The sequence below is a fragment of the Aquarana catesbeiana genome, linkage group LG02, assembly GCF_042186555.1.
Source record: "Aquarana catesbeiana isolate 2022-GZ linkage group LG02, ASM4218655v1, whole genome shotgun sequence".
In the NCBI taxonomy this organism is placed as follows: Eukaryota; Metazoa; Chordata; class Amphibia; order Anura; family Ranidae; genus Aquarana; species Aquarana catesbeiana.
Genome location: NC_133325.1, coordinates 272756746 through 272777540, shown reverse-complemented (window position 1 = coordinate 272777540; position 20795 = coordinate 272756746). Strand labels below are relative to the sequence as shown.

At 40.6% G+C, this 20795-nt stretch overlaps 1 protein-coding gene across 3 annotated transcripts in view; it reads right to left on the bottom strand.

Moving 5' to 3' along the window:
* Window positions 1-20795, bottom strand: part of NALCN (sodium leak channel, non-selective) — a 948399-nt gene that overhangs the window by 412919 nt on the left and 514685 nt on the right. For all 3 annotated transcript variants that reach the window (XM_073614438.1, XM_073614437.1, XM_073614436.1), the window contains 2 exons: window positions 18378-18509; window positions 2990-3157 (listed from right to left, as the gene is read on the bottom strand). In XM_073614438.1, coding sequence (XP_073470539.1) covers window positions 2990-3157; window positions 18378-18509 — 300 coding nt within the window. The remainder of the gene's footprint in view (window positions 1-2989; window positions 3158-18377; window positions 18510-20795) is intronic.

Sequence of the window (20795 nt, the reverse complement as noted above, 5' to 3'; positions counted from 1 at the left end):
AAGGACCCAGCCAGTGGAGGTGATGCTTGCAGAGCATTGTGTGCCAAGCCAGGGACCAAGCAGGCCAGTGGGGTGACGCTGGAAGAGTATCTGTGAGTGCCAAGCTAGGGACCCAGCAGGGACACGGGGGTGATGCTTGAGGAAGATACTGAGTAAGAAGATTGGAAGAGCTCAGGGGGAGCCAGTGGCAGTGGATCAGAAAGTCTAAGTGATAGACTGGGAGCTCAGTTGAGTGAAGATCTACAATAGGAGATTGTAGAAGAAGTGAAGGAGTTCATTACAACTTTTGTTAGAAACTGTTTCAAGATTGTTGCCATAGGAGACAGCGGTCCTACTCATGCAGATGTGTTGTCTAGCTGGATGCCTTTCCCTGCATGGCTGTCTGCCTTTAGAAGTCTCGGAGTCTGCCAATTAACATTGCATCTACTTAAGGGTGTCCTGGCCCCAACCCTCTCTTGCACAGTTCTGTTTAAGAGACAATAAATCTCTTTGCATTCAAGAAGTGTCTGGCGCCCATCAATCTACTTTGCATTACACCCAGCATGCCTTGTAACCCACTCTACAGAGAAGGATGTCGGCTGTCCCTAACACTGGAGGTCCCCATGAGGCCTAAAGAGGCCCAGGACCTTGCTACACTTAACATAAAAAAACATGTTACACTTACCATTACACAGAGCAGTCCTGTATATCCTATTCTGGAATCCCCCACCAGCGTTATCTGCTCCTTTTTCTTACCAGTGCCCCCTCAGCAAGCATTGTGCTAAGGGGGCTTCTGTGTGGGTGCACTCCCTAGCCAGGCTGTGTGCGTCCATTAAACACACACATCACAGCTCAGCCATGCCCCCTGCTCCCTCCTCACAGGAATTGACGGACACCAGCAGGAGCCTATGGGTCTCAATGCTCTCAGAGTCTCCTGTGAGACCAAGAAGAGGGAGCAGCAGGGCTGCAGGGGTTAAAAAAATAACCTGAAATGCCAGGGAACAAAAATAATTGGTGTTTGATCATATAGAAAAGGAATAAAGCTGTTGTAAAGTCTTTTTTTTCTTAAAATGGTATTGCACAGAGTGGTCCCGAACCCCCTTTTCTGGGGTCCCTCTGCCAGCGCTCTAGGCTCCTCCTCTTCTCTGTCTGCCCCATTGCAAGCTTCTTTTTATGGGGCAGACATGTAGGCCCTAGCTGGGCTGTGTGTGTCCACAGACACACACAGATTAACTCAGCCCCACCCCATGCCAATGGCTACCTTTGCTCCCAGTGAAAGTAGGAAGAGAGGAGGAAAGAACCAGATTGATACAGGACTCAGAGAATACATTAAGGCAAAAAAATACCTTTTGCCTTTATAAACACTTTAAACCCCATTAAATACTCCTTGGTGAGGAGATTCACTTGTTTGGATTAAAGGTGTTGACTCGTAACCACCTCAATACAGGGCACTTTCACCCCCTTCCTGCCCAAGCCATTTTTCAGTTTTCAGCGCTGTCACACTTTGAATGACAATTGCGCAGTCATGTTACACTGCACCCTAATGAAATTTTTATCATTTTTTTCCCCACAAATAGAGCTTTCTTTTGGTGGTATTTGATCACATCTGTGGTTTTTATTTATTGCGCTATAAACAAAAGAAGAGGGACAATTTTGAAAAAACACAATATTTTTTACTTTTTGCTATAATAAATACCCAATTTTTTTTTTTAAACAAATTTTTTCCTCAGTTTAGGCCGATATGTATTCTTCTACATATTTTTGGTAAAAAAAAAATCGCAATAAGCGTATATTGATTGGTTTGCGCAAAAGTTATAGCGTCTACAAAATAGGGGATAGATTTATAGCATTTTTATTTGTTTATTTATTTTTTACTAGTAATGGCGGCGATCTGCGATTTTTATTGTGACTGCGATATTGCAGCGGACATATCGGACACTTTTGACACATTTTTGGGACCATTCACATTTATACAGCGATCCGTGCTATAAAAATGCATTGATTACTGTGTAAATGTGACTGGCAGGGAAGGGGTTAACACTAGGGGGCGATCGAGGGGTTAATGTATGACCTAGGGAGGTGATTCTAACTGTGGGGGGAGGGGACTGACTGGGGGAGGTGACCGATCGTTGTCTCTATGTACAAGGGACACACCATCAGTCTCCTCTCCTCTCTGACAGGACGTGGATCTGTGTTTACATGCACAGATCCACGGTCCTGCTCTGTTACCCGGCAATCGCGGGTGCACCGGGTCCCGAGCGACGCAGCGGGCACACGCGCGTGACCCCTAGTGGCCCGGGAGGGCGATCACGTCATATGACGTCCGCCCAGAACAAGAGAGGCCTCGTCCCGCCGTCATATCATTTTCCAGAGGTGTCTCAATCTTGATTTATAAAACATTGCACTTGGAAGTTATGAAAATGAGGACATGTCCTTGTGTCTGCTATGTAATTTTGATATTTCAATATCTAGGAAAAAACTTCGCTTTCAGTAATATATGGATATATATTTTAGCAGGCCTCTTTAATACAGTGTTGGACTCCCACCTGGACATATTTGGATGTGCACAAGTTTATTCCTCAGCCTTACATGATTTGACTCAGTGATTTAATATGGTAGATTTATGGCATTGAAAATATCCTATGCACAGAGAGTTTCCGCGCCAATTTAACTCTTATAATATATTGCCAAGACTGGAAATGATTTTCAGAGTTGTTTCCCAAATTTCTTCATGTAGCTTACTTGTCACAAAAGAAAATATCAGATCACTCCCCGTGGGAAGGGGGGATGGGGGAACTTGAATATGTTTTCTCTGATACAGAATTCAACTTTTAGTATGGTCTTATCTTATGTAAATTCCACTGAGGTCTGAAATAAAAAAGTGCCAACTGAATTCCACCTGCATTGTAGTAATAGGTAAAGTATGATTCATTGACGACGACTAAAGAGAACAATCCAGCATTTAATGTTTCCTATGAAATGGACCTAGAAAGCCATCTTTTTGACTTACCTGAAAGTAAGTGAATTGTGAGTGGTAAAGCACAGGATAAATGTGAAGAGTTGTCCCAACCACTAGCAGTAGTTCAAATTTATGAAGGGAGGAGCTAATGTAGCCTGTGAAGCCTAAACACCATATTTTTAATAGAGCTTCCAAGTCAAATAGTACAGTAAACGCTACCTGTGAAGAGACGAAAATACAAAAATGACTGCATAGTATTATCACAAGTTTTAATTGTAATTAGACTCTGGGGGCTTTGAGTGTAACATTTTTAGTTATTCTTGCTTTCTTGTAAAACCACTCAAAAAATTAGGTAATAACGGGGCTACATACCATGGAAAAATGTATTTGAACCAGGGCTTGTAAGTTGGTATTCCCTTTGAAAAGAGTTTTGTTTGGAAAAAAAATCTAAGGCATAACAGTAAATTGACAAACAAATCATGCAGATATATTTTCAGCAAAGGTCAGACAAATCAAGGTCAACATTTAGCGTCAAAGGATAACGATAACGCTACACTGAATTCACCAGCATTCTTAGTGCAACTTCCCCAATCTACTGCCAATAAAAAGAGCAAGTCCCCTTTAATGATAAAAGATGTCTCTCAAAATATAAGCTTGTATATTGGTTTAAAGCCAGCCATAGATGGGTCTTTTTTTTCATTCAGTGAGTGTTCTGAGTGAAAATAAAAGAGTGGATTCCTCCATCCACACAAGCAAGGACAATGAAGGAATCTTCCCAGCTGGGACATTGTAGCCTGACAGCAGGGCTCTCTGTTGTCAGAATATACTGATTAGTGGCTGTAGCCAATTTGCTGCAATCGCTGATCGAGAAAAGTTCCCCAATATTCCTGTTTGACAAAAAATTGATCGATGAGTGGGGGCGACCACACATGGATCAAAATTCATCTGGTCCCTGCTAAACCAACTGAATTTCAATCCATCTATGGCCAGCCTAAGTTGAGTCAAAACTTTTTAAAAATCAGCACAGGGGCATTACTTAAAATGAAGAGAATTGTCCCTTGTATTACTGGCTAAGGTTTAAGTTGAAATCTTAAGTTCTCTGTCACCTCTCCCCTACCCTTTCAGCCTTAATCTCCCAATGCTGTGAGTGTTAATACAAGTGGGACTGTGCCAAGTAGGGATGAGCTTTCTGTTTGGGGCGAACATGAGTTCGACTCGAACATTGGCTGTTCGCCCGTTCGTCGAAAACTGAACATTATGGGACATTCGCTCCAAATTCGAACGGCGCCTAACGGCCCATAATGCACCGCGGGAGCGCAGTGCATTACTGTATGATGATTGGCCAGAGCATGCACCATGACCTGCATGCTTTGGCTAATCACAGCGCCCTCAGTTAAGAGAGCCATAATTGGCCAAAGGCAGGGTGCCTTTCGCCAACCATGGCTCAGGGTAACTAAGTCCACGCCCCACACTATATAAGGCTGCCTGCACGTCGGCATCGTGTAGTGTTTTGTTGCCGTGGATGGAGAGAGAGTCTCATTTAGATTGAGCAGGCAGGCAGGAAGATTATTCAGCTAGCTGCAGTGTATTTAATATATATACAGACAGTCTTGTGTATATATATATATATATATATATATATATATATATATATATATATATATATATATCCACTATATCCAGTTTAGCTAGATCTGACTGCAGTCCATTCCTGGTGTACTGTTCCTAATATACTTCAGGCAGGCAGGTGATTCAGTTAGCTGCAATGTATTTAATATATATATATATATATATACAGATAGTCTCATATATATATATATATATATATATATATATATATATATATGCACTGCATACAGTTCAGCTACATCTCACTGCAGGCCGTTCCTGGTGTACTGTTTCTAATATACTTAGAATATACTTAGAGTATACTAATATACTCTAATATTCAGTATACAGTACTGTGCACCCATAGTGCAGTTGCTACTACTTTTCTGGTGGTGTACACAATACAGTACACCCATAGTTGTTATTACACTTCTGTTGGTGTACACAGTACCGTGCACCCCTAGTGCAGTTGCTACTACTTTCCTGGTGGTGTACACAATACATACAGTGCACCCATAGTTGTTATTAAACTTCTGTTGATGTAGACAGTACCGTGCACCCCTAGTGCAGTTGCTACTACTTTCCTGGTGGTGTACACAATACATAGAGTGCACCCATAGTTGTTGTTAAACTTCTGTTGGTGTACACAGTACCGTGCACTACTTAGTAGTTGCTACTACTTTCCTGGTGGTGTACACAATACATACACCAACACCTAAGGCCCAATTTTCTGCCGAGTGTATAGGGCAGGCCGTATAGTATATACAGGCGGCCCCCTATTTTCAAACGACTCCTACTTACAAACGGAGGGAGACAACAGGAAGTGAGAGGAAATCTACCCCTAGGAAGGGAAATTCTCTCCTGTAAGAGTTAATATGGGAAAAGGTGTCTCCACTGATGCTTTAACACCAATCCTTGTTTCTACTACAACCCAAAATTTTTAAAATCCAATTGTCATTGGGACAGAAAGTGAGGTGAAATCTTCTGAACAGGGCAACAGACAGCAAAACAAATGTTACAGGGGTGATGATAACCCTTCCCTATGTTATCTAAAAAGCTTAAAAATAGATTTTTTGGCTGGGGCTACACTTAGAAAATGTACCTGTTCCAAATTACAAACAGATTCAACTTAAGAACAAACCTACAGTCCCTATCTTGTTTGTAACCTGGGGACCGCCTGTATACTGCTGCTGTTAAGAGTATTTAGGGCCTGGAGGCCCCACGCCTTTTTTTTTTAAATTTGGGTGCGGGGTTCACCTCAGGCTGGGGGGGGCAACATTACATTACAGCCGCAAGCAGTTTTAAATGACTTTTATTCCCTTAGAAATGTCATTTTGTACAGGGACTGTTCCAAACATGGGAAAAATGAGCCACTTTACAGGCTTAATATAGACACTCCCCGGGCATGATATTTAAAGAAATATTTCACTTTTATTGTTTCACTTTAAGCATTATTAAAATCACTGCTCCCGAAAAAACGGCTGTTTTTAAAACTTTTTTTTGCATTGATTCATGTCCCCTCAGGCAGGACCTGGGTCCCTAAACGCTGTTTATGACAAAAACTTGCATATTAGCCTTTAAAATTAGCACTTTTGATTTTTCACGTTCAAGTCCCATAGACTTTAACGGTGTTTAACAAATTTTTGGTCTGTTCGCATGTTCTGCTGCGAACCAAACTGGGGGGTGTTCGGCTCATCCCTAGTGCCAAGAGTGCCGACTATGCCTGCCTTTTTTGCCCACCTCCACTCAATACATTCTATGAATGGAGTAGGCCAAACATCCATTCATCAACCAATCCTCCATTCATAGTGGGTTGAGGGGGGGATCAGAGGACTGAAGATTTCAACTAAAACTTTTGCTGATTTTTTAAACACTTTTTGATTACGTTTAAGCTTTAAAGTGGTTGTAAATCCCATTCATGACATTTGACCTAAACACATCTATCTGTAGTGTTATCTCTCTCCAAAGCTCTTCTGAGAGACACATAAGATAACAGTAACTGAAAATTTGTGTTGGGGAGGGAGCTTAGAGATAGATAAGCAGAGAGCTTGTCTATTCAGACTACAGCACTTCTTGCTCCTTTACCTGTGCCTGTGTGGAGGGGGGCTGTCCCTTTGCTCCAATTCGCTCTCACACGGTGTGAGCCCAGGCTCCTCACTCACCCCTAACACGATCTACACTTATTTTCCAAAGAATGTAGAAAGGGGAAGACAGCAGATATACAAGCAAAACTTATGTAGCAGGATTTGTTTCTTCTTTGTGTATCACCTGAGGCTATTCACTTCACTGGCTATAAGTGAGGGTTTACAAACACTTTAAGAAAGCTAAACATATAATGTTGGAATAGTCCCTCTAAGTAATTTTTACCCTCAATCCTCTAAATTGGCTGCCAGTGTAAAGTAACTCAGCTTGGCCAGGGAACCTATAATGTTGCATGTAGAGCAGTATACTGTCCTGCCGTTGAAACTTCTGTTAATCGAAAGACAGAAGGAGTTCAAGCAGTTCTGGTTATATTCAAAACCAAATCAAAACCCCCCTTAAAAGAAAGTATGGACACAGGCACCCACATGATTAATTTGCTGCAAGGGTATCTGGGATAAGTAGTTCAGGAACCTGCAGTGACATGACAAGCAAAAGTTGTTTGCCTACCTGTAAAACCATAGATGAGCTTTTTTTAATTATTGGAATCAAAACGTGTGGATGCAGTTCCTTTCTGCAAAGCACAATATGAGGATGGGCTCATGTGAAAGGAGAGGAAGGGAGCACCTCAGTGCATTTCTCTATTTCGACTTCTCTAGGTGGATAAACACCCCCCCCCCCCCCCCTTTCACACATGAAAAGTCAAAATGTTGAGCTGTGTTGCTTTCAATATTCTAATATTGTAAAAAATCACATGATTAAATAAAAGTGAGCATTTTTCAGGGCGAAAAATGGGCAAATTCAATGTCAGATTATGAGACCGACTTTGCCCAATAGACCTAGCTCCATTTTTTGGTGTACATATATATAGCCAAGATTCATTTCACAAACTGTATACATATAGTGTATATAATAAAGAATATGGAATATTGAATAAGCACATAGCTCCCATAAGATAAACCTTCAATATGTTTTGTTATTATACCTGATACAGGACTATATATAATATTTTCAGAACAGGAAGAATTTAACGTAATTCTTCGAGGAAGAATTTAAAAGGGGGGATCCAGTGGGCAGATGGCGGTCCCAGTGTCCTCATCATGCTCTGAAGAAGTTTTTCACAAAGCGAAACATGTAAGCATTACGACAAACATGGTATCCGTGATGAGGACACCGGGACCGCCATCTGCCCACTGGATCCCCCCCTTTTAAATTCTTCTTCGATCTGGCAACCTATACCTGGAGAGCGATCATCGCTCTAACGAATAGGGGTGATACCTCTATCGCATTGCTAGGAGAAAGACTTTCCATGCATTTGGCTGACTTATCTCGTTTACCTTAATTACCAACGGACCTTTGTATCCTGCAAAGAACACAGCTCTACCACACCTGATCGGCATCCCCCTGCAGCGGCTGTGACGATACCAGTGGATCACGGAAAATCCCGTCTAGATGCCTCAAGCTGCGAGCAACTCTATATCAGGAGAGGTGGTGAGCTGTATCATATTCTTGTATCTGTTATCGAGATTACCATTTCAGTGATAAGTCAACTCTCAGTGTATTATCCAGGTTGAAACTTTGTGGCACTAGTCAGCTATTTCACAATAACTGCCTATACAAATATATACAAGGATCTTTCTCCTTTGCTACAGAGTTTCCATAACGGAGCTATGAAGGAAACACACACAGCACTAGCACTTTCATAAAAACCAACAGATAACTTCTCGTTTTCTTTTTCTTGAGGAGAAATAGCCATGGACTCATATATTTCCACAAGCAGAGAGCCTGATTACTATCATTGGCACTGACCCAGTGTTCATGGATATCTGTTACCATTAACTTTACCCAATTTTGCATCGATCCAGATCTATACATGTGTGTGAGTGCGTGTGTGAATGAAAGGGGATATTTTTGGTTGAACCAGTGACACGGTGGCCACTGCTGTCCTATATAGACATTAGGTCTTTTTATTTTGTATTGGAGATAGGGGTATTATCTGTGTATTCTATTTTGCGATTTTGGCTAAGCTTTTTTGTAGATATGGATAATCAATAAATGATTTAAAATTATCCACTGACCTGTCCTTTATGAAGAATTGCTTCGTGATCTCTTCACAAATTTTGTTCTATATATACTTAATTCAGAGGACAATTACTCTGGTGGTTTTTCTAAACATTTATTCTTTTTGAAATACCCCAGGTAGAAGGTGGAACCGGGTGAATCTTTAAAAAGTGGGGCCGACATATGGCCAGGTATTTATCACTTGTGAACACCGGTTTTTCCTTAGGAGCAGCTGAGGTTCCTCCTCTCCCCTTTTTTGTTCTATTTTCACATATAATATTTTTAGATGCATAGTTTGTATTAAAGTTTTTGGGGTATCTATGTGGCTGGCATTCTGTAATGTAATGTTTTCCTCCACTGTATCAATATCGCTATTCATGATGAAATGTGTTGCATAACCAGAGCTCATATTTTAATTCATACATGCTATTGGAATTTCATATAGCAATAAAAAGAATTTTACAAACAGTTACCTCTTCTTTTTTTGACAAATTTAACCCTGTTTTGCTGCTAAAAAAATCCTTGGGGGAACTTTTCCATATTGCAATTTTTTTGGGGTGTGTACCCTTTTCATTTCTAAATGTGTGATTTCTCTATTTCAATGCATTTCTTTGCTGTTATTCTTGCTTGTAACCCTGTTGGAATCCTCTATGAACAACCCAGCTCTTTTATTTCACACACACTGTATAATGTTAGCTGTTACTGTGGATGTAAACTTGTGTTAATTATTTGCTTTGCTTTTAAGCACAACAGTAACCTATAGAGTGTCAAGAGGTGTTAGAACACTTGACACTCTTGAGCAATTTGTCTTTACTTACTGTGCACTTGTCTCTTTTATAAGTAGTTCCCCCTACTTTAATGAGAGATACAGATTTTGCTGCTACCCTGTAGATCTATAACTGCCTCTTGCTTCAGATAACACACTGACTGTCAAAAAGCAATTTTAAAGATTGTGCAGCCAAGATGTTTTTTTTTCATCTTAAGAGATATTTATAACACCATTCCTACCATAACAAAAGTAGAATTGTATGGCTAATGTCAATATGCTAATATTAATATACATAAAATGAAAAACACAATTTGAAAAATGTAAAGACATTTTCCCCGAAGGAACATATTTGCATGAAGCCTTCAATTGTAGCATGTCTTTCTGTAGTACAGGTCACGCGGTGCTTTTTTGGTCCCTCAAAATTGCTTCAACTATTTTTGACACTGATGTGTTGGCACAGAGGTTTTAAATATATTGGGAATAGGCACATAAATTTGCATATTTTTATTGGCCATCTAAACATATGTCACTCACACCAGTTCATACGATTTTTTTGCTGTGGCAACAATCATACTCCAAACCCTATATTCTCAACTGAGTATGTAATACACTGTTAGTTGAAATAACAGTTAAAACAATAGTAAACTGGCAAAAAAAAACTGGGCCCCCTGCAGGTTTATGCTATACTGTGCTAGTATGCACACATACTAGCGCATTATGACAAGCTTACCTTTCAAACAAAGCCCTATAGCAGTGCTCTGTCACCACTACTGGGGCTTCCATCTTCATCTGATCTTCCTTTTGGGTTTGTGGGCTTCGGCCGTTTGAATGGCTGGGCCGTGATGATGTCACTCCTGCACATGCTCACAGGAGTCACAATTGCAGCACGACACCCAGCATTCCGCGGCACACTCTGTATGCCCTGAATGCAGAGCATTACTGCACATGCCCGGATGATGTCATCAGCTATTGCTGATGTGAATATCTCCAAAAAGGTGCACGTTTAGGAAATATTCATTGCACCCATATGTTAGCACCATTGCAAGGTCACACACAAAGTTAACTACCACTTTAATTTTTCAAGGTGCATGAATTACAAGAGTACTAATACAGCTACAATCCCCTCTAACCTTCCAACCTTAAATTGAGCCTAACCCTAACAATCCTTGCTCCAGTACTTAAATTGAATGCATATATGTGTAGCCAGGTGCTTGGCTAAGAGTGGAGAGTAATGCCCTGTACACACGACTGTACTTTCTGGCAGACTAGGTCCGACGGTCTTCCCGATGGACTTCCGGCAGACTTACGACGGACTTTCCGAATGAACGGACTTGCCTACACACGACCGGACTTTCCGGCAGACTAGGTCCGCCGGTCTTCCCGACGGAATTTCAACGGAGTTACGGCGGACTTCCGAATGAACGGACTTGCCCACACACCGACTAAAGTCCACTCATTTTGAACGTGATGAGGTACGATGGGACTAGAAAAGGAAGTCAATCTCGCCAGTTTATCAGTGAGATTGACACCTTGCAAGCCCCGTCGCAGAGCATACCAGGCCCTTAGGTCTGGTATGGATTTTAAGGGGAACCCCTATGCCGAAAAAATGGCATGGGGGTCCCCCCAAAATCCATACCAGACCCTTATCCCAGCCCGGCCGGTCAGGAAAGGGGGTGGGGACGAGCGAGCGCCCCCCTCCTCCTGAACCATACCAGGCCGCATGCCCTCAACATGGGGGGGTGGGTGCTTTGGGGGAGGGGGCGCCCTGTGGCCCCCCACCCCAAAGCACCTTGTCCCCATGTTGATGAGGACAAGGGCCTCTTCCCGACAACCCTGGCCATTGGTTGTTGGGGTCTGCGGGCGGGGGGCTTATCAGAATCCGGGAATCCTGTACCCCTACCCATTCACCTGGGGAAAAAAAGTGTCAATAAAAAAACACACTACACAGGTTTTTAAAGTAATTTATTAGGCAGCTCCTGGGGTCTTCTTCCGACTTCGGGGGTCTTCCCGAAGGTGCTTTGGGGTGGGGGGGTCGCAGGGTGCCCTCCTCCCCCAAAGCACCCACCCCCCCATGTTGAGGGCATGCGGCCTGGTACGGTACCGGAGGCGGGGGCCGCTCGCTCCTCCCCACCCCCTTACCTGACCGGCCGGGCTGCGTGCTCGGATAAGGGTCTGGTATGAATTTTGGGGGACCCCCACGCCGTTTTTTCGGCGTAGGGGGTTCCCCTTAAAATCCATACCAGATCTAAGGGACATTGTAGCCTCGCGCTCGCTGCCCTTGCGTCGTATTTGGTCCGTTGGACCAGCATACAGACGAACTGGCTTCCCGATAGGAACTGGATCCGGCGGAGTTCCGGTGGAAAGATTTGAAACATGTTTCAAATCTAAAGTTCGTCGGATTTTCGACCGAAAAGGTCCGTCGGAGGTCCGATGAAGCCCACACACGGTCGGATTGTCCGCCTGTATGTACGCTGCATGAGAGAAACACTGGCTGCAGCTGCTCTCTGTAGATGCTGCCCTGCAGTGCAGAACTGGTTAACAGCTATATCAGCAACAAGAGGGAGCTGTTAAGCACGAACAATTCAATAGTCGAGCAGCAATGCACTGTGGGAATTGTAGTCTAGAGGAGAGACACTATACTGTAATTAAGAGCTTTTGAACTGTATTTCTCAGAGATTGCCAGGAGGAGGGAAAGAGCTGCATTTTCTCAGGCTGTACAGGACACAGCTAGTGCCATGCAGGTCTCCAGCAGATCTGCCAGTGTATCTGTGCCAGTACATACCATGGTAATTCATTGAAAACTACAAGCCAACAGCTGCAAAGGCTGCTGGACATTGTAGTTTTGCTGTCAAATCGGGGAATCAGGGAGGTGAGAGTCCATTCATAACATGTTACATGTTACACCATGAATATGGGTGTAACATTTTACGAAAGGTGAACTTATCCTTTAAGACTAAAGACTGGCCCCTTTATAGCTGCTACATAGATATCTTCACCGACAGTGTCTTGAAAAAGTATTCATACCCCTCGAAATTTTCCACATTTTGTCATGTTACAACCAAAAAAGTAAATTTTTGGGGGGATTTTATGTGATAGACCAATACAAAGTGGCACAAAATTGTGAAGTGGAAGAAAAGTGATCAATGGTTTTCAAAATCTTGTACAAATAAATATCTGAAAAGTGTAGAGTGCATTTGTATTCAGCCCCCTTTACTTTAATACCCCTAGGTAAAATCTAGTGAAAACAATTACCTTCAGAAGTCACCTAATTAGTAAATATAGTCCATCTGTGTGTAATTTAATCCCAGTATAAATACAGCTGTTCTGTGAAGCCCTCAAAGGTTTGTTAGAGAACCTTAGTGAACAAACAGCATCATGAAGGCCAAGGAACACACAAGATAAGTCAGGGATGAAGTGGTGGGGAAGTTTAAAGCAGGGTTAGGTTATGAAAAAATATCCCAAGGAAAATGGAAAGAGTATGGCACAAATGCAAGGCTGCTAAGACATGGCCATCCACCTAAACTGACAGGCCGGGCAAGGAGAGCATTTTTCAGAGAAGCAGCCATGGTAACTCTGGAGGAGCTGCAGAGATCCACAACTCAGATGGGGGGAATCTGTCAACAGGACAGCTATTAGTTGTGCACTCCACAAATCATAAGAAGTCCCATTTGCAGTTTGTGAGAAGCTATGTGGGGACACAGCAAACATGTGGAAGAAGGTGCTCTGGTCAGATGAGACCAAAATTGAAATTTTTGGCCTAAGAGCAAAACGCTATGTGTGGCGGAAAACTAACAATGCACATCACCCTGAACACATCCTCCATCTTGAAACATGGTGGTGGTAGCATCATGCTGCTTTTCTTCAGCAGGGACAGGGAAGCTGGTCAGAGTTGATGGGAAGATGGATGGAGCCAAATACAGGGCAATCTTAGAAGAAAACCTGTTAGAGTCTGCAAAAGACTTGAGACTGGGGCGGAGGTTTACCTTCCAGCAGGACAACGACCCTATACATAAAGCCAGAGCTACAATGGAATGGTTTAGATTAAAGCATATTCATGTGTTAGAATGGCCTAGTCAAATTCCAGACCTAAATCCAATTAAGAATCTGTGGCAAGACTTAAAAACTGCTGTTCACAGACGCTTTTCATCCAATCTGACAGAGCTTGAGCTATTTTGCAAAGAAGAATGGGCAAAATTGTCACTCTCTAGATGTGCAAAGCTGGTAGAGACATATCCAAAAAGATTTGCACACCACACTTTTCAGATATTTATTTGTAAAAAATGTTGAAAACCAGTTATCATTTTCCTTCCACTTCACAATTATGTTCCACTTTGTGTTGGTCTATCACATAAAATCCCAATAAAATACATTTACATTTTTGGTCGTAACATGACAAACTGTGGAAAATTTCAAGGGGTATGAATACTTTTTAAAGGCACTGTATTGCTTATGCTAAGAGCTACCTCTTAGGGAACATTGCACCATACCCTAACCATTCTTCTAGAGTGCACTCTAGATTAATTATAGTATTTCACATTGCAATTAAAAGGAGAAGTATGGCAAAAGCTCTGTGGGTCACGGGAGTGCAATTCATTTTTCACTCCTGTGACACAGATTCAGCCAACAGCAGGCTAAAGTCTGCTGTTGGCTGACGTCACAGAGCTAGTCAAGGCAATAATGTCAGGATCCACTCACATGCCTGACTGGCATGGGGACAGCTGCAGCCATCTAGGTGAAAATAAAAATAAAAAAATTATATATATATTTGTTTTCTTGTCATCCCATTCTACTTCTCTTTTGATGCTTATATGCACTTTTTATTACTGACTTTGCTGATTCATGAGTTAATCCCAGTCTAGTGACACAGAACTCTTTTCCATGTTACAATGCTGTGAAAAAGTATTCTCCCCCTTTATGATTTTGTTTTTTGCATATTTGTCCCACTTAAATGACTCAGATCAAACAATTGTATTATTACACAAAGATAATCGGAGTAAATACAAAATGCAGTTTTTAAACAATGGTTTCATTTATTAAAGCAAAAAAGCTTTCCAAACCTAAATGACTTTATGTGAAAAAGTAATTGCCCCCTAAACCTAATTACTGGTTGTGCCACCCTTGGCGGCAACAACTGCAATCAAGCTTTTGCGATAACTGTTAATAAGTCTTTCACATTGCTGTGGAGCAAGTTTGGCCCACTTTTCTTTGCAGATTTTTTTTAATTCAGCCACATTGGAGGGTTTTCCAGCATGTACGGCCTGTGTAAGGTCACGATACAGCATCCCAATTGGATTTAAGTCCGGGCTTTCACTCGGCCACTCCAAAACCTAAATTTTGCTTTGTTTGAACCATTTGGATCATTGTCCTGCTGCATAACCCAAGTGTAGAGGAGCTTGAGGTCACAAACTGATGGCTGGACATTCTCCTTTAGGATTTCCTGATAGAGCTCAGAATTCATGGTTCCATCAATTATGGTACGTCGTCCAGCTCCTGAAGCTGCAAAGCAGCCCCAGACCATCACGCTATCACCACCATGTCTGACTTTTGGTATGATGTTCTTGCTATGAAATGCTGTATATTCATTTTATGCCAGATGTAACGGGACACACACCTTCCAAAAAGTTACATTTATGTCTCATCAGTCCACAGAATATTTGCCTAAAAGTCTTGGGGATAATTAAGATGTTTTTTGGTAAATGTGAGATGAATCTTTGTGTTCTTTTTGGTCAGCAGTGGCTTTGGCCTTGGAACTCTCCCATGGATGCCATTTTTGCCCAGTCTCTTTCTTATTGTTGAATCATGAACACTGATCGTACCTGAGGCAGGTGAGGCCTGCAGTTCTTTAGATGTTGTTCTAAGTTCTTTTATGACCTCCTGGTTGAGTCGTCGTCATGCTCTTGGAGTAATTTCTCTAGGCCGGCCACTTCTGGGAAGGTTCACCATTGTTCCAAGTTATCTCAATTTGTGGATAATGGCTCTCCCCGTGGTTCACTGGAGTTCCAAAGACTTAGAAATGGCTTTACAACCCTTCCTAGACCAATACATGCACATTACTTTGTTTCTAATCTGTTCTTGAATTTTTTTTAATTGCTTTTTGTGATCTGTTAGCGTGCTTCACTTTGTCAGACAGCTTCTATTTATGTGATTTCTCGATTTAACAGGTCTTGCAGTAATCAGGGCTGAGTGTGGCAAGTGAAATTTAACTCAGCTTTTCAAAAAAATGTGGTTAATCACAGTTCATTCATGATTCAGCATGAGAGGGGGCAATTACCTTTCCACATAAGGCCAGACGGGTTTAAACAGCTTTTTTTCCTTAATAAATGAAATAATAATTTAAAAACTGCATCTTGGATATACTTGGGTTATCTTTGTGTAATATTAAAATTGTTTGATGATCTGAATCATTTAATTTCATAGCACTGTATCTTGGCATAGTGAACCCACACCAATACATTGGGTTCATTTACCACTAAACTGTCTTGTGTCTATTTCCTGGTGCTTATTCACAGCCAAATAAAGGTATCTATACTCATTATCTTGTAAGTGCTTGCAGTAATTTTCATTCAACTAGGTCTGTCAGAGGGGCTGAAAGTGTACTTGGAGTTGAGGTGCAGAACAGAGAACCCAAATTGCTGTGGGGGAAACGCTACATAGGAAAAATGAGGGAAGCTGTCATTTTAAATGTTCATGCCTCAGGGCTGTTATCCTAACCATTCCTTTATTACTCAGCAGGGTTTATTTACTAAGGGAGTACTGCAGGTTCACTTTACAAGGAGGAAAATTTCACTTTAAAAGGAAATTTGGTGTGGTGCGGATGATTTAGCAGGTGACATTTCGTGTATATTTACATTTAATTAGGGTAACATTGGCAGCATCCCATAAATGTATAGGTAAATTTGTGAAAGAGGGGGGTGGCATCAGGACTTTAAATATGTCAATGAGAACTCAATCATAGTATATATATATATATATATATATATATATATATATATATATATATATATATATATATGTATATCTTTTTTAAAATACATAAAGTTTTATTGTTTCACATAAAATGACAACATTTTGTCCAAAAGAACCTTCAAACAGTTCAGAGCTTTAGCAGTATTATAAATACATGCATTCATGGGTGATATATGCGTTTTCGCTGGATCCCCCGCTACTTTAGAACGCTACATGTATCATGAATGCGTTATGTATAAGGCTCGTACTATGATCAAGAAAAAAAAGGTTTTTGATCATAGTAAGAGCATTATACATACCACATTCATGATACACGTATGGTCCTGAAGAAACGGGGGATCCCACGAAACTCGTATACCACCCACGAATGCATGTATTTATAATACCGCTGAAGCTCTGAACTGTTTGAAGGTTCTTTTGTACAAAAGTCTTTTAAAGAAAATGTTGTCTTTTTATGTGAAACATTAAAACTTTTTGTATTAAAAAAAAAATGTATAGACTCTAATTGTGTTCTCATTAGCATATTTAAAGTCCCAACGCCGGCCCTCTGTTTCACAAATTTACCTAATTGGATGATTGACAGTTTCACCTTATTTACTAAACTGAGAAAATTCGCCTGAAAAGTGAAAGATTACTTTTCAGAGTAAACATGTCCTACTCCTTTAGTAAATCCACCCCTGCAACTTCTTAACCTAGGAGCAGCACGTGCATATTTAGTGTCCTGACCCCTGATATGCAGGCACTTCTTCCAGGTCAGTGAAACACCAAGTAGTGAAGAAAAGATAAGAATTTGAGTAATTTTAATGTGATATACAAAGCCAGGCAGATCTTCTATGTTTCATCATTGAGACCGCCTATTCACAATATACATAGGTAGGTCAATGAAGAAGAGACAAATAAACAGGCGTATAATCCCCACTCACCTCATTGCATATGCACTGATGATGTCACCAGCTACAACTAAAGTACATTTCTCCTAAACAGTGCATGTTTCAGAGAGATTTACTGTACCTACAGGTAAGCCTTATTATAGGCATATCTGTACGTATAAATAAATAAGTGGACTTTACTACCACTTAAACATCAAAATGCTTGGTAGGGAATGTCAGTCTAGAGGAGTGGGTGCTCCTAGGTAGGCATGTACATTACCCTGGGTAAGGGCCACATGTGATGCTGAGTCTCCACTACCAAAATTAATGAATGAAAGGGGAGGGCTAGAAGATTCTGGACAAGCTCCAAGAAATGAGGTAGGCTGTATCTGATATTATGCAGCTTTTAATGCACACTATGAGAAGCTCAGTGTGCAGTGAAATCAGAGTAAGCGATTTCAGTATAGTAGAGGAGACTGTACAACTGTGCAAGACTGAAGGTTAGACTGGAATTCAGATGCACAATTATGTTATGTAACCATCAAAATATAATTTGGTATCTTGAGCAGATTTGGGTTTCTTCTGTGTAGAAAATCATTGAAGCCTAAATGAGCAAATGAATGCATGAAACGCTTATGTGGTGACAAATCTTCAAATGAAATCAGGAAATACAATGGTATACTTCTAATTATGTTTAATATAACCATGTTCTTAACACAATGTGCCATTTAAGGTTTGAAAAATGTTATATAAGAGTTCCTGTCGGTTGCATTCTTGATGATAATAAGCAGCTTAGCAACCATCATGGATTGCCTACAGAGGTTCCACTCAAGCATCAGCTCATTACCACTGACATTTTCTTTCAGGAAACTAGCTTCCGGATTATTGGCTGACAGCCTTTATTCATTGTCAGACAAAGGATGTGAACACGTTGGGAATATTTTTTTTTTAAGATCTTCAGGGAATAATTTATAGTATGTTGAACGGCGACTACCTAACTACTTGAAATGGCAATATGTATACCTACCTCTGCAAGATAGAACTCATCGTATTGTCTTTTAAAGTTCTCTCCTTTATAGTAGTTGCTGGCAGCTACAATTACATCTACTGCAACCATGCTTAGTATGAACATGTGGAAAATGGATGATCTCATCATCTTCTGTTAATGGACAAGAAACAAAACACAAGACACAAAGGTTGTTTAGAGATGCAGTTCAAGATCAACATTTTATGTTTTCACAGTTAAGCTATTCATTGGAAATTCTTCAATTTCATTGGGGTTTAAAACATGAATAGATATTTTTTTCTAAATATGTAACCATCTGTAGTAATTTTACAAATGCTACATGACACTCACCAACTGCAATCAGTGTGGCTTTTAACTGTACATTAGGCATTCTTGTTTAAGAGAGAACGACAGGTTTAATGGAAAAGAGAATTAAATAAATCCTTTATGTGAGGAAGTGAATTTGTCATTTCGCCAGAGTAAAGCATTTTTAATTCCTCAAAGGCAAAGCATTATCTATCACACTTGACATTGAGCAATGTACTAAGTACAACACAAGAAGGTCAATACTTGTTTATACAAAATCCTTAGCCACATTCTTACAGAGGTGTCCACCATTAAACTAATGGAAGTATAGGCATTAGTGGCCATGTGTATGCTTCATTAGATATTATTACCTTCAAGTTCCCACTGCCAAACTCGGGGGATCTAAGCCAGTACTAAGTTCTGTTATGCCACTAATATTTTATATAATTTATTTGATATAATTTATATAATTGTAAAACCACTTTAAGAAACTAATGAATTATCAAGTTGCTTTGCAGCTTTGTGTAACTCTTAAATCATATATGTTTTTTATGCATATAGTCAGCTCAGCTTTCTTTTCTTCAGCTACCCTGGGAAATCTATTATTTTTCATGGGTTTCTGAAGGCATAATGAATCCTTGTGACACAACAAATGATGAAAACTTTTGAGGACTCAAAAACAAAATTATTGCCAAGTGCTAGTAACCTTGGAACTGCTTGTCAGTGTTAAAAATAAATAAATAAGAAAAACCCAGGAAAAAAAAATAAAGTGGAAAACTTTTTTGTGGGATCATATTTACAGATATTTAAAAAGTCATATGACCTTTGCTTACATTGGGCCCCACTTAACACAACAAAAGTGTCTCCAAACTGCTGCATATAGGGTGCAAAGCACCTCAATAGGAACATGTCCTATTGGTATTTGTGCTAAATTTAGTAAAACAGTCAAGCTGGTGGGTAAGTCTTAAAGCGGTAGTGAACTGATGAAAAAAAAAAAAAAACCTGCAATACAATAGCATACTAGCACATTATAAAATACTTACCTTAGAACGAAGCCCTGCAGTGGTGCCCGTTCACTGCTGAGAGAGCTGACATGTTGCCTCGGCATTTCTTTTGGGATTGCTGGCTCCGGCGCTGTGAGTGGCCAAGGCCACGTTGACGTCATGCGCGCGGGAGCCCTTCTCTCCCTGACGTCAGTGGTGGCATGCAGGGTCAATATCTCTGAAACCATGCAAGTAGGAGATATTCTTTTTACCTACAGGTAAGCCTTATTATAGGATTACCTGTAGGTAAAAATCACCAAGCAGGGTATACAACCACTTTAAGTGAGTTCTTTCCTTACTTTCCAATTCTGATCCATGTTCCTATGGAATTTGATTTCAAAACAGGTTGCTCTCTCCATATCTGGAGAGCCCCAACCTTTGAAGCCCCCTTTATGATGATATCAGCCTATATGCCATTCAGTATCAGATGCTTCTGAAGGGGAATGTAAAAAAGGGCCCCTCTCACAATACCAGCTGTACCCTAGAATGTGATGTAAGTCATTTATACATATGTAGTACCTCCTATACAATTATTGAAACTAAAAACAATGGCTGACACGTTAGAAAAATCTTTATTTGTAACAAAGACAATCACCACCATTAACTCATTTAAAAGAAACGTATAAAACGTATACATTTAAAAGAAAAGTATAAAAGAAGTATCTTATGTTTTTGTCCACCTTCCACCAAATCTTATCTTTTGTGGAGAATACATCAAATATTAAAAGCTGAAGAGCAAAGGATCATGTAATTTACTTTCAACTCCAGCTTGACAGATATACTCAAAAGACTCTTCTACCAAGTCACTATGGGCAAAGCTGGCAACTTACCGGAGACCACCTATATCTCCTGTGCTGCTCTATAATGGATTACTGGAATGACAACACCCAATACTGGTCAAGTATACACCTGGTGTGTGAGTGAGTATCTCTTGGCAAGGTAGAAAGCATCGATAAAAAATAAAAATGTGAACAGTATTAGCGTGTCCAGTGCTGCATTTTCAAATGACAGGAGCAGTATTTAACCTGACATTCTCGCTTTTCATCATTCAAATTAAAAGATAAAGTGGTGATAAAGTGTATGTTACCCT